The sequence below is a fragment of the Montipora capricornis genome, chromosome 12, assembly GCF_036669925.1.
Source record: "Montipora capricornis isolate CH-2021 chromosome 12, ASM3666992v2, whole genome shotgun sequence".
Lineage (NCBI taxonomy): Eukaryota > Metazoa > Cnidaria > Anthozoa > Scleractinia > Acroporidae > Montipora > Montipora capricornis.
Genome location: NC_090894.1, coordinates 40595945 through 40613444, shown reverse-complemented (window position 1 = coordinate 40613444; position 17500 = coordinate 40595945). Strand labels below are relative to the sequence as shown.

Genomic DNA, 17500 nt, shown 5'->3' with positions numbered 1-17500 from the left:
TGTCTAGGGAAAGGTAAGGAGTAACAACTAAATACCCTGCCCCCTTTGTTAGCTTTCGGCAGCATTTTTTAAAGAGCAAGTAACAAAAACATGGGATAATCATGAGTGATAAAAATACTATTTTTTCCCGATTATCACTGTCGCACATAAATGCAGGAAACGCAAAGAGCAACTAAATGAACGGACTTACAATCATTGGAACACCGTATCGCAAAAACTGCGAACCAAACACCGCCATGTTAGGCTTAGCAGCCTGGTGATGAAACTTCGTAACCGTTCCTTAGAAACAAAATGGCGGCCTTTCTTCGAAGATGTGTTTTTTGCATCGGTGGCTATTCAAGACCTTTAATCGCGGGCGAAAATTGTTGTTTCAGAAATATTTCGTTTCTGAAGAAAGGTGACAACTGATAACTTGATAACTGAAAATTTAGAATCTGGAGTACTATTTGTTATTTAGGACACACGTTCCTTTGGAGGTGATGGATATGTCACAGCTCTTTGCACGATGCAAAAAGCTTTGACATGTGTGCACCGGAGATTACGTACCTACTCGTCTGGTAAAGTTAACCGATTTCTTATCGCCCCACAGTGTTCATGGAAGAAGCCACGTGGGAGAGTGATATTGATTAAGCTAATAAGTAGATTTTATCGCAAAGTACACACGTGTAGAAGCCCAGACACTTTGAGGTCATGTGATATTGCGTGGTGTATCTAGCATCCAAATTGTGTCAGTTGAAATGGAACAGGTTTGGTCTTAGTTTATTGGAGGTTTACAATGATTGGAAAGAATAACCATGGGTAGCATATATCATCATCATTGCCATCATTGTCATCCTAAAACTCATACTACTAGAGTGTAAATTAATAACAAATATGAGGCAGGAAATAAATTATGTACACTAGTTAACACTTATCGGTATCAGTATTCACGAAAGTGGAGGTACACACGCACGTATACATCACTTTCAGAGATACTGCAGTGAATAGTGATATTATTGTTTTCATATAATTATTCCACATTAGAAAAAAAAGATCACAACCTTCCCTACCAAACTGGTAAAAAAAATATATGCTATTTTGTCTCATGGTTGCTTGGAGGTGAATGGTACTTTGGGAGGTGGTGGATGTTAATTTTTGGAGGCATGAACCTCCCAAAGCAAAACCTATGATTTCTTGTCTGTTCATTAAAGTTAAGTGCTCTTCAATGGGGTTACTGGTATTTCTGGATGGGTTGGTGCTCTCACTGATTAATGGCGTTTATGTATCTGGATGAAGTATCAGCTGATAATAACCTGTGCTGTACAGAGAGAGTCAGGTTGGCATTGTTGTCATCCACACCTTTCACCTCTTGGACTCTATCCACATTATCTGAGGTTCAGGCTATAGATCTCAACCTGACTTGTACCCTGGGTGCCAGAGGAATATTTTTTTACAAGGTTGGGGAGAATGCTCAGCGATTCCAAATCGTCATTACATTTGAGGGAGTTTCTGATTGGGCAAATCGAAGAACCAGTCCTCAACAGATGTTGCGACAAGCAACATTGCATGACTTTGGGCCAAACTTGTTCTGATGGGCCATGTGCTGCTTCATTGCCCTCACACACTATAACAGCTTTGACAATGTGAAAAGATCCATTTTAATTGTTTTAAAATATTTTGCTCATCGATTCGGGCATGAGTGCACTTGTAGATACTCAAGTTCATTTGACAGCAGTCAGGGGAATTGACTAAAAAAGTTAAACTTGTCAACATTTGTTGCAACTGTGTCTGGGAATGGAGGACTTTAAGGCAGAAAATGGTAAGGACGGATAAATGTTTTTTGCATTCCAAAGTCTTCTATTCTGCTATTTAGGCAGTGTTCGCTCTGAGGGAAAAAAATTCGTCAAATAAATCAATCTTATGCACTTACATGTAAAGTCAATACAAGTTATTAAAACGCCCTCACTGTAATCATAATTTTCAGGAATGTTCAGTGATGCACTTTATCACGTCCTGTGGGAAACAGGCTCAGCTTGGCAGCCAAAACTGGTTTGATGACAGATCTGAACTTTGTCAATGCATGGAAATGAAGTTCTGGGGCCATGCCACCAGAGATTTTTTTTTGTTCTCAACCATTGATTTGGAATCGCTGAGCATTCTCTCCGAGCTCTCCAAGCTTAAAATTCCCATGGCACCATACTCCAGTTTTTCTTGCAGTGTCGAAATTCCATAACATTGGATTGGTAAAGTCACTGCTTATGAGCCAGAAGGCCCATCAGGCCGGCACTTATCTCCGGTTTCCGTAGCATGAAGCGACTTGGAGTATTTCTACACCCCCTGGATGGGATGCCAGTCCATGGCAGGGTTCCCCCAGCATTTCGCCGGTACTCATTTATACACCTGGGTGGAGAGAAGCACTGTGAGAGTAAAGTGTCTTGCCCAAGAACACAACACAATGTCCCTGGCCAGGACCCGAACTCGGACCACTCGATCCAGAGTCGAGCACTCAAACCATGAAACCACCATGCCTCCCACATAACGTTGGATTGTACAGTGGTAACAAGAAGCAAATATGATTATAGTTTTTATGCCCCATCTTGTTGAACCTGCCCCCTTTCTTATTATGTTCTTAAGAATTCAGGAAATGATGACCAGGTGGCCAGTTTACTACATGCAAAGTTCAGGACTTGTGGCTTTTAGTCTGATTATAAAGGGAATTCTTTGATATTCCTCCACAGATTCTTGGGTCACGAAGGGTACTATTTCATCCCACATTGTTCTGCAACGAGCCTATGTTCCATCAAATCAGGATAAAGGTAATGAGTTAATTAGTAAGAATAATAATAAATTATTATTCTTATTCAAGCTTGCCCAATTTTTTGTCAAGCTTGCAATTCTTTGAAGAATTTTTTGGCTCATTTTGTGTCTATCTAGTGGATCAATGATGATGTTAGAGAATGATAGTACTGTAGTCTGTAGTACAGTGTGTGAAGTAGTAAGTAACACTGGGTACTCATTTTCGGGTAGCAATTTTCCAGTGCTTATGAAATGTTTTTCCAAAGGTTATAATTTCTCATTTATGGATTGCTACGTGTATAGTAAGTTATTCTTTTGTCAAACAAAGTATAGGATTCATCTCTGACTTTTTTTGCTCGCGATTTTCCCGCGCATGCGTAACATTTCTTTGCTCCTGGGACTTCCCATGGCAGAGGAACTTTTCAAAGAATGGACTCAAAATAGGATTTGCACTCGGTCGGCACTCGCAGTGACCAATAGACCATGAAAGGCTATGTGACAACTAGTGGATGGGGGGTGGGGAGGGGGAGGGGGAGAGGGAGGGGGATATTTTATTAAAGAATTGTATGCATGGCCGGAAATGAGTTTTTGTGTTTTCATTGCACGCAATATGGAGGTATCATGTGACTTGGTAACACATATTCTCCAGGGGTTGTTACGAATAACTATATTACTGTAATTAAATATTTTTAACTACCATCATTGATAGAAATTTGTAAAGCATCTTTTTGCTGGTTTTGATTGGAATCAATACTGTTAGCAACAGTTTCAAATGTGCACAACAACTATTGTACAATCGCACTTAACCCTTCGGAACTTAAAGTAAACACTGAAATACTGAGACCAACCAAAGTACATGTATCTTTTTTTCAGAAACACTTCATAGATTTTATACCCTACATTGTAGGTAGAGTTTTAACTTGGGACCTCTTAGTTCAGAGCTGTAGTCAATAACCATAAGGCCATCAAAGATTCCTTAAAGTGCTACCAGAAATCCATAAGGGATGAAACGTGTAACGCGCGTTCACAGCTTCCGAATATTCAGTGCGAACTGATTGGTTGAATGTTTCAGTGCTAAGTACCATATTTGGAAACCCCTCGCTCTTGTTGTTCCAAATATGGTACTTAGCAAATTGAATATTCAGAAGCTTATTTCCCAGCACACAAGGGGCCGTTACACGTTTCAACCCTTATGGGTTTCTGGTGCTACTATGACGAAAAAAAAACAATTCTTTTTCTTTGGATTTCAAAACTAAGTTTTAAGTTCTGCTTTTAAAAGGGCACTTGCTTATTTTAACTGGAATTTTGCGGCCATTACTAACTTAAAAATCTTGAGAGAGCTGGGTGAGAGACTCATTGGTTTAAGAATGCAATGCGTGTGTTACACGGCTGAATTAATATGCAGCACAGGAGTTGCGGACTTTCAGATTTTTAAACTCATGTTTTGGATAACAATAAGTTGCATCTACACGCTGAAATTTTAAGCTAGTGAGTAAATGATGGCACTTTTCCCTAGATCCAACCCTCTGGGGTCCAATCGGTCAGTTTGGACCGTGAGTAATGGCGGGCCGGGAATCCAAACCTTGCACTCAAAATAAACAGCCTTTGGATAAAAATCAGGTGTTAAGCAAAAGCACTTTCAAAATCTGAAGAAAAAAAGAAAATGATTTTTTGATCATACATGTAGTACATGTAGCACTTTAACAGTTTAGTGGTGGACATAATAATTAAGTTATTGGGTTTACATTGCGTGTAGTGTCCAGTTGTATTACATGTACATGTCTTAGAAGTACACCTTATTATTATTTTTTTTTTTATTATTAACATTATTATTAACAATAATTAATAGTTATTTTATTAATTTTATGATGTTGTTGTTGTTTTTAAACATCATTGTATTAAACATATTAGGTGGATTCATTCTTTGTTGGGTTTTTGTTTTGAAGAATATGAGAAGCTATGGGCTGCAGTTACTGGAGGCAGAGGCACTGGGAGAGGGACAAAGAAAAAGATTGTCAAGGGAGTTGACCAGAATCTTTTGAAATATGGTATGAGTGACCATTTTACATGTAGCTTTTTTAATATTTTAACCCATTCACTCCTCAGCTTCCCTACGCCACGTGACAAGTAAAATCGTCTGGTGTTAGACAGAGTAAAATCTGTCCCAGGAGTCAATGGGCTAATGTATAATTTTCATGGTAATCTTAATTAACAATTATTCCATCAGCGCGCATTGGATATGAGTTGGCTATAACCAGTCTCATATCCAACAAGCGCGAATGGAATAATTGTTTTATTAAATTCCTTAAACTCCAAAAGTTTGGAAGTACGAAATACGAGCGAAAAAAGGGAGAAAATCCTAGCAAAATGGAAAAAACTTGATGAAGATGCGATGTTGTGTAATACTTAGCGGTGACAGACTGACGCAGGCTCATTACAAGAACATTTCTTACCTTTTTGCATACTTCTAAGATTCGAAAATTGATCCAAACTTTCCACAAAAACGTTTTTCTTTTGCTTTATACCAATAGAAATTTCGCTTTCTGGCGTAAAAGTTTTTAGTTTAGCGACGCTAAGCGCAATCATTTACCATATAAGGCCAAACTAAGGTATATGAGCTGATAACAGAGATTGAGTGAACCAATCAGAGCACAAGAATTGCATTATCCGAGGTTGAGAATTTAATATTTATTAATGAACGTGTATGTGTACATGTCTACAATGTAATACATAATGCTCTGCATGTGTGTTATTCAATCTGTAGGCGAGTCATATCAGGTGCATGATATACATGAAAGGCTTCACCACCTGTACCGATAGTGTCCCGATTGGGTCCCGATTGGATCCTGATTAAGGTGGCTTACTGCAGTTTTCCGAAGATTTTCATGTAAGACCAAGATTTTGAAATCTGTGAAATTAAATCAACAGGATGTCTCTTGTGAAGTGTTAGTCAATGCAATCAATGTAAAATATAATTTTGTTTATTTTGATAATAACTTAAAAACTGTCGCATAGATCTTCTTTAAAAAAATGTTGATGGTTTCGTCTTCATACATGTATAGTTATGCATTGTTTATTATAATTCCCAAAATTTTAACCCCGGTAGTACATGTTGTACAGCTAGGTTTTGAGAAAAAAGCCTTTGAAATGTCTAGTTTCCAGTCCCCCCTCCAGGAGTTTGGTCACTACATTTAGCATTAATTTTACCCTGACTTCCCTTTATTTGGTTACGTAAAATTACATTTTACATCAATTAACTTTTCTCCAGAAAAGTTATGGTAGGAGATATAATTTCAAGTAGGCGGCACAATAGTTTTGATTTCATGCGGCGCTGCGGCGTGTCGGGTAGCTATGGGAGGGGGGTCACCTTCCTCCCATTGGTGGTGGGGGGGGGGGCCTTCCCTCGGGAAAAAGTATATTTGGGTGGGGGGGGGTGGGCTGAAAAATGCATTCAGTGCGTTTTTACTGAACAGGGAAAGCACATTAGCCATGAGGATGGCACCTTTGTTTACTCTCATTATAGGCTCAGTGTTTTACGCGTATGACAGTGGGAATTTTTCTTTCTGTTGAATCCCTCCGTAAGATAAAAATTTACATTATTGATACTACTAAAAACTGCAATTAAAGACAATGTCTTAAGCGTGAACGAAGTCACATTTTGGATGATTTCTTCAGTTTTTACTTGTCTTTCACAAGCTTGAAGGACACACTGTGAACAGCCAGTTCTCAAATAGGATGTTTATTTTTTTCGTATTCCCGCTCCCTGGAAAAGAAATTAACTATGATCTTCTTTTTCTTGCTATATAAACATGCCACTTCAAAAACCGTCCGGAGATTATTGACATGAATATTATGGCCACAAAGATTTTAGTATTTATGATTATTTTATTTTTTATCTTGTGGCTATCAACGATTTATTTTTATTGAACAAGCGCGGTGAGAAGCAAATACAACGGATTTATATTCCCACTTTTAAAAATGTATTCTCTGTGAGTAGCTGGCGCTTTCACGTCCACTAAACGGCGATTTTTGCCGATCGCCGGAGCTTACGGAGAACACTGAACTGCAGTGACTAGCACTTCAAAAGGGACATCCTGTTGCTTTAATTTCAAAATCTTGATCTTTTTCTTCGGATAACTGTTGTAAGCCACCTTAAACAGAGATTAAAGTAACTACTTGTAGATAAAACACCTTGTCAAAACACAACTTATGTCCATACTATCACTAATGTAGTTCGCATTGCCCTCTGGGTAACATGGTCCACAATACTCTACAATCCCCCTCATACAGTAGTCAGCCTTTTAAACATCCATGGTGCGAGAAGAATCACTAACACAAAAAGAACATGACAAAGTCAATCAATGTAATAATTAATGAATGAAAGGGGTAGTTTCTAAAGAAACTGTGGTGCTGCGTCGGTGAGGAATTGGTATACAAAAATTTGGTTTTATCAACAGAGTTGATAATATAAATTGGCCACCGTACAGAGATTCTAAAAGCTGACGTTTCGAGCGTTAGCCCTTTGTCAGAGCGAATCGATTCGTTCTGACGAAGGGCTAACACTCGCAATGTCAGCTTTTAGAATCTGTGTACGGTGGCCAATTTACATTAATTTATCAACTCTGTTGATAAAGCCAAATTTTTGTAACAAAATAATTAATTGTAGGAGGCCGCCTCTCCTGCTGGGATCTTCTAGGTTGAGAGTCCACGCTGCTCCTTGAATTGGCTCTGGTTGTGGTTCCTTGGCAGGCTCCTGGTCAACAACTGGATCAACACTATCAAACAACTCAGAGTCGTATTTCTTGACATGAGTGACATTCCAATGGTATTTCACCCCTTCGCTTTCAAGATTGAACCATGAACTTGTTTCCTTGTAGTAAAGGTGGCAATCTCCCTGGATTCTTCAGCAAGCTTGATCTGATGAAACCCCATTTACTCTGATTCATATTCTGCGGGACTTAATCGACAGCTGGGATACAGTACATGTAGCTTGGTTTGCCCTCCTCATATCAACACATACATGATGTAGTCTTATTTCTCCGAACCGCTTGGGGGCTACGCAGACTGGACAGTGACCCATGGGGTACTGTAGGCCCTTTAACTTTCTCTATAATGTCTGCATCTTGGAGTTCCATCAGCTTACTTTTCCGCTTTTCCCTCAAGCTGAAGGGAACATGCCTGGGGCTCTGTGCCATTGGAAGGACATTCGGGTCAAATGTGGCTTTTTGCTTGGTAGTTCTTTAACTTTCCAGTGCTGCTGAAACATTCTTGAAATCTGACATTTGAAGATAGGTCAGTACTATTTACTTGAGGTCCAATCTTGAGTAATCCAAGTTCAAGAGTGGTCTTGCTTCAGTATCCTTCTCATTGAGCTTGACAAGTGACTTGAACTTTCCTAGCCTATTAAGCGGGTAAACATTGTGTGTTTCCTTTTGTGTTGTACATTATTTGATGCCCTGTCTTTTAAAGGTGCCCGCAAACAAGGAAACATTGTCATGGAAACATTATTTCCCGACATGTTTCCTCGGCACACAAACAAGGAAACATTTGCTGAGAAAGCAAAATGTTTCTGAACAAATTCAGAACCACTTTTGCTTTGAATCCTCAACAAAATGTTTCCTGGGGCCGCAAACAGGGAAACATTTGCTTCTGTAACAATGTTCCGCAACATTGTTTCCTTGTTTGCGGGCACCTTAAGATCTTGCCATGTCTCCTTGTCAACACCATTGCACAGTGCTCCTGAGCCAATCAAAACATGCATTAAAGTTGCCCCTCTGACATTTAGCTGAAGACCCACTTTTAACACCACAGACATAACCTTCTGAAACAGAGAAAGCATGCCCGTCATTATCCTCTGCATCATGTACAGTGTGAAGTTGCTGTTTGCTGCTTGCTTTTTGTTGATGTTTGTTGCCTTTTCCAGATTTGGGTTCATGCTTTCCAGTTTTCTTTGTCTTGCATGTGCTACAGGTATTGAGAAGGGAACAGAAATATTTATTTGTCACAAGACTCTATTGTCTTAAAAAACAACACTGAAATAAACTTGTCCAGCCTGAGGGTAATCTGTAAGTGGCATCAACACAACAAGAGATGCAAAATGGGCGGTGACAGAGCTTCCCCTCTTGGAAGTTTGTTTGTTCTGTTGAACTGCCTTGTTAGAGTTTAAGTTAAAGCATTGTGAGTGGAAAAGACTAGAAATTCTAGCCATTTGCAGCAATTATTTTCAACCTAGTTCTCCTTGGTTGTTTTAAAATACTGAGTGTTGGTCTGGCCAGAGTTGAATTCATGCATGCTCAAGCTGCGCCAAATGAATGTTACAGTATTTTTTCTGTTCACAAATTTGCATGGTACTTCTTGTTCGATCAATATGTAATTGAGACCCCTTGATATATTTCAGTGGATAATAAGAATTATTATGAATTGTATTACAATCTTTAATATATTTTTATTTTGTATCAAAGACAAAGCAGGTCTAAAGTGGGGAGGATTCAATGCTCCTATTGGCACTGTTGATGATGAAGAATTGACGGGAACTGATGACAAAGAAAGGAGGAAAACAACAAAGATGCAAAGAGGATGGAGTGGGAAAACATGGCCTGGAAGGGAACTGGGACCACCTTTAACAGCTGATGGAGGTACATGTACATTAGGATTAGTAATGATATAGAACTATTTTTACAAGTTTATGGACCAAGCCTTTCTCGTATTTTTCTTTTTTTATGTCCAAGAAAGTGGAAACAGAAAATGGGAACAGTTTAGCAACCTACATATACATGTAAGATTCATCGTGACCAGTCCATCTTAGTGGACAGTGTTGCAAAATTCAGGCCACTCAGAGAACCAACCAGAATTATCCTTTTCACCTCAGACAAAAAAATAAACAGTAATATTGTTTTTGGCAGTTCAACATTTCCAGAATAAGATCATACAGTCATGTACAAGTACTCAGCTCCCAACGTCAGTGGCTTCATAGCTCAGTTGGTTAGAGCGTCGCACTGGCATTGCAAGGTCACAGGTTCAAACCCGTTGAAGTCCTGAATTTTTCAGGCTTCTTTACGCAATTGCAAAAATTGCGTTCATAACTGCAAGGATCATAGCTTTACTTGATTTCATATCCGCAGTTCATATATGATCCATTTCATATATCATTTCATCGTTGATTCATTCCTCACGGGAACATTGGAACCCACAAATGACCAGCTCCCAACGCTAGTGGCTTCATAGCTCAGTTGGTTAGAGCGTTGCACCGTTATCACGAGGTCATGGGTTCAAACCCCATTTACGGAATTGCAAAATTTGCGACTAACTGCGAGGATCATAGCTTCACTTTATTTGTTTCTGTTAGTGCCCAATTTTCAGTTCAGGTGAATCTAAATCCAAACAAGGTGATTTTGCTTAAACTACTTAGAAAACATTTTGAAAATAGCATAAAAATCCAGTTTAACATCAACATTCTTGATAGACTTTTTGTCTCCTTGAAATCCTTTCTTCTACTTGATTTTAATACCCTTTCCAAAGTCAATCAGAAAGTATTTTTGTTTTTGTTATTTTTTAAGGTGTTTGAAATACAGGCCTTTATCAATAACTTGTTGGCTGTCTGAACAAAAGAGACAAACTTTGCAACAATATCGTTATAGTTTTGATGGGACAGTTGAAAACACTAACCCCCACTCCATGGACTATCCATCACTACCCCACTGAATACTCAACTGTCTACCACAGAAGGGCCTCCCTAAAGACTATCCTTCCTTCAGGCAAGCAAAATTAAGGGTGAAAATACTGTATATGAAAAGAAACATGAAACTTTTGTGCACATTAGCACCTTCAGTCACCATCTCAGTTTCCACCATTTTTGTTTTGCACCTTTCTGCCCTCACAAAATGACAGACTTTTCCTTGGAGCAAGTACCTGACCTTATTTGGTTGAGCATGGGGTTACCGGTTAATTTGCTTGAGGCCATGGGGACCAGTACGTTTCTCCTCTTGAATATTAAAATAAAGTAAAAGTGCAACCTTTGCATTGCCATCTGCAAAATAAAAATAATAGTTATACTATGAAGTCTTCTCAGTGAACTGTGGGTTACAGTTCGTTGACTGAAGGCCCTTCTTCACAGTACACAGACTGTTTAATAACACTTAAGGATTTTAAAGAACCCATGCAGCATTTCCAGAGAGTTGTGCTCAGAGTTCTCATTGTTACAGTCTATGCCTGCAAGCATGTGCTCTGCACATCACTGCACATTCACTTCATATACATGTACATTGTATGCCGCAATCTGCATAATTATGCTTTTGGAGGGCCTCTAATTATTAATTTTTATGACTTTAGTCTTCTAATGGCCAAGCATGAGAGGTAAAAATGTAATAATTTTTAATCCTCTGAAATTGGTTCTGAAACATGCAAATTCGCCTAATGCCATTGTCAATATGCAAGGTCTGGATAATCTCCTTTTCGTGTTCTACAAAATTGATAATTTTCTCAGACGAGTCTATTTTTCTTTTAGTGGTGCTGAAAAACTTTCACTCTGTCGTCATTGAGGTATGCAAAGCAAAAAGCTGTCTAGCTAGTTCTAACCCTAGCATGTGCATTGTTCCCGGTTGGCAATGGTCTCTTTAAATTATTTTTGTAATTATTGACAGTTGCGGCGAGTCAGTAACATGACACCTGGAGGAAGAAAGAAAAGTCTCCGTGCAATGGTTGTCGTGGGCAACAAGAATGGTGTGGCAGGTACATGTAAAGTCTGCACATCCTAGGCTTACAGGGTCAAAATCACCAAAACACGGTGGAACTCCAATGCAATATAAAAACCTCTACACATGTACATACATATATGGGTTATTAACCAAGCTTGCTCGGTCAAGATGGCTGGATAGTGGCAAAGTTCTGTTTTTGCGTGTTCGTCTCGGTCCGTAAACACGCAAAAAAAGAACGAGGCCAATATCCAGCCATCTTGACCGAACAAGATTGGTCAGTCAAGGATTTATTATATGGGATAAAACACCAAAAAAATGATCTTTGATCTTGCGGGACCAAGCGAGAAATCCCGAGAGGGCAGTATAACTCCATCTTGCCCGCCCGGGTAGCCAATCACAGGGCGGGATTTGGTTCATCTTGCCCGCTCACGGAGCTGGTTATATAGTAAGTGTACATAATGTTCTTGTGTAACAAACGGTATTCTTGATCCCATGTTCAAATTACATATACATGTAGGTAGCATAAATATGGGACGCTTTTATTTGCATGCGCCATGTATCGGTACAATGTACATGTAATATGTAAAAACTTGCCTTACACTGACAATAATCACGTGTACCCAAAACAATGAAATTAATTTTCCTTTCAGGATTCGGTGTTGGAAGAGGACAAACACCATTAAGTGCCATGAGACAGGTACACTTCTTCGAACATTAGCCAATACCAACCACTGTTAGTCAATGTCAATATTTTTGTCTGGTTTTCGCCCCAAGGAATAGGAGGTATTCAAAATCTTTTTTAGAGTCCTCTAAATTTACTATAAGTCGAAGAATTCGGTGAGCTTTCTTGGTTTCTGGCTGGTCAGAACATATTGTTATCATCAATGGAATTTTATGAACACTGTACATGCAGTTGGGGTGGTCAATGATCAATGCGTACGGTGCTGCTGCACTACAAGGTATAATGGGATTTATGCCAAGGGCTTTAGTGTATCGGTTATTGGTACAACATTTCGATCTTTGTCCTCTCACAGGCACGGAACAAAGCTGCTAATTATCTCTATTTCGTGGAGCGATGTGATGGCCACACAAGTAAGGTTTAGTTCAATCACTGGTACTTCTGTACCATGAGCGCTCCTTAAGGTTGGCCAACACGAGGAGTCATGTCGCAGAGACATGTTGCAGCGACAAAAAACTTGTGTAGTGCACACTGAGGCGACATGTAGCAGGGACAAAATAAAAACATGTGCACACAGATGAAAATGTTGCGGGTACATGTTTCAGGATATGTTGCTTCGACAAGTCCCCTGGTGTGAACTGATTCTTTTGTAATAGGCCATTTTGCAGTTGTGTGCTCAGTGACCTGACCTATGAATGGCTGCGAGGCTGCCGGTGGCCTTGTATTGACACAGACCGCACTGCTTTTATCGTGTAAATTGTGTCATTGTAATCCTAATTAGTCTACATTAACATTAGAAAGGCACAAAGATTTGTATCAAAGCAGGGTCACCGGCAGCCTCTCTTCCATTCTTCGGCCAGGTAACTTAGCTACAACTGTAAAATGGTCTATTGTACAACACCAATTTGGGTGTGATTTTGTCCCCGCGACGTGTCCCATGAAGTTCAACAAGTTGAACTTCATGAGAGACGTCGCTGCAACATACTGTATCCATAAAACATAGACCTTTTTGCAGATACGGCGGCCATTTTGATTTCTATTGTTTCAAATAGCTATTATGGGATGCCCAGGGGGCAAATACGTATTAATTTGCCCCCTGAGCATCCCATAATGTCTTTCGAAATAATAGAAATCAAAATAGCCGCCGTATCTGCAAAAAGGTCTATGTACCAGCAACATTTTCATTTGTGTGCAAATGTTGTGATTTTGTCCCTGCTACGTGTCCCCGCTTACTACACACCTTTTTGTCCCTGCAACATGTCGCTGCAACATGACCCCTCGTGTCTGCCCACCTTTATGGCTCAGGAGCTTCAGGTGCAATAGGCCACTTCGGAAAATACCGTAATACTCTTTGTTTGTTCCCCCGAATTTTGTATACGCGTTGTTTCCAGTTTCTCTTGGGACTTAACAATAGTCCCAATAGAAAACCAAAACAATGCTTATGCAAAATTTGGGAGGACAAACAAAGAGTGTAATGGTATTTTCCGAAGTGGTTTATTCAAATTGTGACACAACCAGTTTTGCTTGGTTCTGGGTTGCAGAAGATCACTTCAGTGCCCTAGAATCATGTCAGCGTTGCCTCGTTTCGTAGTTTTCTCGTTGCCTTTCTGTGCTAAAGTTTTTTCCTATTCTTGTCCCACCTTCGAATTATTGTAGTTTCGCCAACAATCAGGCCCGGGTTGCTCGAAGCATGCTTAGCACTAACCAGCGCTAAATACCATGGAGACCTATAGGTTTTGATACCTCTTAACCAACGGTTAGCGCTAACCAGTCTTCGAGCAACTGGCCCCAGTTCGCAAACGCGTTATAGTTTTCAGTTCACCAACACCTTCTTGTTGGTTCTTAACCTCATGCTATATGTATAGCAGGATGGCGATTTTCGTATCCATTCGTCTTCAATTTCAAGCATTTGATCATAGTTGACATCACTCGGTACTGATCTTGTGGTATTTTGCGAATAAACCGGCAATTTTAAGGGTTGTCAACTAACTGCTAGTCACTGCTTCCTGACAAACATGCTTGCGAATTGATTGTTGGCGAAAGGACTGCTTAGTTTCCTTTTACATCGTCTGTTGTCTTTCCCCCTGGTTAGGGACCTTTTAAAGATCTACGACTCCGACTTCGACGAAAACGTCACCTCAAAATTTAACTTTGCACTGTCTTATGTCTTTCGCAATTATTTCATCTCGTTCACGTCATACAACGTGGGCGAACTATCTTAAAAATAAATTGGTTACTCTGCTCCGTCGTAAGTCGGAGGTCTTTCGCGATTATTCCATCAGGTTCGCGTCGTTCAATGTGGGCGACGTATCCTAAAAACAAATTGGTATAAGCAGTTTCAGAGTAAAAATATAGAATGAAAGGTTTGCATTTGTACGCTCACCTTGTCGTTAAAACCTCAAACTTTGGTGATTTCACGTCGTTGTTTCGCAGAGTACCGCAAAAACATGCGCTTAAATGCGTGCAGCACGTGCAGCACGATTCTTTTTCCTCTCTTAACCAATCATATTCTTCTTTTGGGGCGTGAGGCGTGAGGTTAGTAAGCTGTTAAATTACATGGCATAATTTCTTTGAGCAACTGGGCACTTCTTCGCTTGGTGAATCTTCGTCTTCCATCAGCGAACTTTGAACGGTAACCTAAATTCCGCTTGTTATAATTGCACTTTTGCGATAAAAAATATTAAATTCCGCTTCTTAAAAACTTTTTGTGTTTCGCTCAACTTCAAGTTCCCAGGAGAGAGAAAAAAATACGAAAACGGACCGTTTCCATGGTAATGGTCCGTACTGTAAAATGCCGACCAAAAAGTAGCCAATCAGAGTGCTTCATTTATTTAGCCTGAGAATTGCTTGCCATAATATTGTAATAAAGTATTACTAGAACTTTTGATCTTACTTGATCGAAGGTCGTTAACTGTTTTTTTCCTCTTATTTCTTAGTTTATCATGATTTGGAGACCCGATACAAAAAGACAAAAATCAACTTTTATAGGAAACCCCCAGGTATGGTATCAAAGAAAAGAGAGATTTAACATCGCGTCGGCTTCAAACAGCAAACGGCAGGCTGCTGATTGTCTAAACATTCTAATTTTGTGACACGTTGCACGTTATCTGTGGCAAACACGTATTAAAAAAGGGAGCTAAAACGAAACATTTTAGCCTGGCGTTTGACATCCTGAAGTCGCTAGTGAACCGCTCCCAGCTGGCTTGATAGCTAAGTTGGTAGCACAAGTGCAGCATAATCGCACGCTCATGGGTTCGAATTCCGATCAATCCTGGGTTTTTGTAGCTTAGCTTGCAACTATTTAAGCTGCTCACATGACTTTGATGATCTTTCTAACTATAATTACATGTCCATTTAAGCAATAGAGGACGTTTTCCGTTTCCTTAGCCTCATCTAAATACAAGGGGGAGTTGGGAGAATTCGAGACAGTTATGCAAACTCGAGACGCAGTCGAGGGTTTGCATAACTGTTGAGAATTCTCCCTTCTCCCAACTCCCCCGAGTGTTTAGATGAGGCTATGGAAACACGGGATAAAGTCCTCTGTTGCTTTTATAAAATATTCCTCAAAGATAATTCGACAAATGAAAGAAAATGCAGATCTTTTACTTTTTGATTGAAACATATGTTCTTGATACACGCTCATATTTCCTACCAGAGCCGTGTTTCCGTACTCTTGTCTAAACATAGCTATTGACCAATGAGAGTGCGCGTACTATCCTAATTATGTTATAATCTGCATTTCAAATGTACGTTGTATGATAGTTCATATAGTCTAACATTCATTTTATTCACCTCTTACGGGATATAACTGGAGTTCCCAATTGATCAGCTCACAAGTGGCTTGACAGCTCAGTTGGTAGAGCGAGTGCAGCGCAAGCGCATGCGCATTGTCTTGGGTTCAAATTCCCGTTCAAGCCTGGAGTTTTCAGACTTGCTTGCAACTTCTTAGAGGGACACTGTCGTGCGAAGACACGCGCAGTATTTCTCACTCCCAGTAATTTAACCAGACTTTAAATTTTGTAGCTTTTTAGACTTGATACGGCTTTCGAAAAACAATAAAATGCATATATATCTATAATCGATAATTTCGAGTCCAAGAAATAAAAGCGAACGCAAATATCATGCCGTGAAGAGGACATTTGCATGATGACGCCATATGACTACAAGTACCAGAATCCTTCAGGTTTCGCTTGTCTCATGTTAATTAGAGCTATTGTTACTTTTACCCCACTGGGAATGGAAAGAAAAACAAACTGAATTGTGGTAGTTGTAGTCAAATAACACCATCGTGAAAATTGCCTATTCAGTGAAGTGTGACCGGAAGCACTGTCGGCCGTACAAGGGCTCACACAAAAATATTTTTTCGCTGTGATATACCAAAACATATTATCAAGGTTAACATGCCATTTCAAAGCTGAAAGAGAGTGCATTTATTTCCAAGAGACGACTTTGAAGTCGAAAGACGGTAAGGAGAGAAAAAAATTCAGCCGTGTCTTACTCACCGCTTGTAGTTTTATAATTCGTGCAACAAATAAACTGAACGAGTGCAGTTCCTCTCATCTAAATGCAGCTTTTTCTTCAAAATATTCAAATAGAAATTTTGAGAGCGAAGATAGTAAACGCTTATCCAAAAACGATGATGTAGTAGTCTCTGACATTTAATTAAGCGATTAGCTGGAAATGAAATACGAATTTTGGAATAAGGTGTATGGAAAGGGCTTACACTTCGATTGCACCATACGTCGAATTTCTCATGAATTCACGTCTTAAAAAGTTTCCCTTCATTGTAGATGCTGTATTGGTATTTTGACTTTTCTTCTTTGCTTTCTTGGGGAGACTGAATCACTATTTGTTCGCTGATAGAGCGAACAAAATTCTGCTTGCGACAGTGGCCACCCACCATATTAATTGTCTGCATCTCTCCAAACTTGAAAACGTTAGGCTAGCTTTTTCCAGTTTCGATTGACCGCGCGAGCATGCGCAGACCGTGACTGTGTCCCTTTAAGTTGCGTACTGAACTTCGATGATCTTTCGACCTCTAATTTCATGACCATTATTTGTCAGCGATTTTTATCATCTGGTTTGCTCCTTTGGCAAAACTAAATTTCTGAGCTCAATCCACCTACGTACCGGATAGGGGGCCCGTTTCTCGAACATCCCGCAAAGCCGTTTACGAAACTGCCATCCGCTTGTTTTAACATGCGTTCAAGAAGGCTAAAAGCAAAATGATTGTGAAGTTTGATGCCTTAATAATATCTCTCCGTTCTTAAGATCAATGCGGAGTCGTGGCATCCGAAAAAGGCCCGAAAAGTTTCGGGACTTTCAAGAAACTGGCCTGTGGAAGGATATCATC

General features: G+C 39.7%; 2 protein-coding genes across 2 annotated transcripts in view; one reads left to right on the top strand and one right to left on the bottom strand.

Annotated features, from left to right (window-relative positions):
- Positions 1–268, bottom strand: part of LOC138027767 (cytochrome c oxidase assembly protein COX16 homolog, mitochondrial-like) — a 2875-nt gene extending 2607 nt beyond the window's left edge. Inside the window, exons 1-2 of the mRNA XM_068875370.1 lie at positions 191–268; positions 1–3 (exon numbers count right to left, since the gene is read on the bottom strand). The exon at positions 1–3 is cut by the window's left edge and continues 78 nt beyond it. Of these exons, the coding sequence (XP_068731471.1) occupies positions 1–3; positions 191–238 (51 nt within the window). The 5' untranslated portion in view covers positions 239–268. The remainder of the gene's footprint in view (positions 4–190) is intronic.
- The window catches only part of LOC138027764 (small ribosomal subunit protein uS5m-like), a 19659-nt gene continuing 2412 nt past the window's right edge, over positions 254–17500 (top strand). Inside the window, exons 1-9 of the mRNA XM_068875367.1 lie at positions 254–397; positions 2718–2795; positions 4722–4823; positions 9237–9410; positions 11279–11313; positions 11415–11502; positions 12119–12165; positions 12503–12560; positions 15084–15146. Of these exons, the coding sequence (XP_068731468.1) occupies positions 292–397; positions 2718–2795; positions 4722–4823; positions 9237–9410; positions 11279–11313; positions 11415–11502; positions 12119–12165; positions 12503–12560; positions 15084–15146 (751 nt within the window). The 5' untranslated portion in view covers positions 254–291. The remainder of the gene's footprint in view (positions 398–2717; positions 2796–4721; positions 4824–9236; positions 9411–11278; positions 11314–11414; positions 11503–12118; positions 12166–12502; positions 12561–15083; positions 15147–17500) is intronic.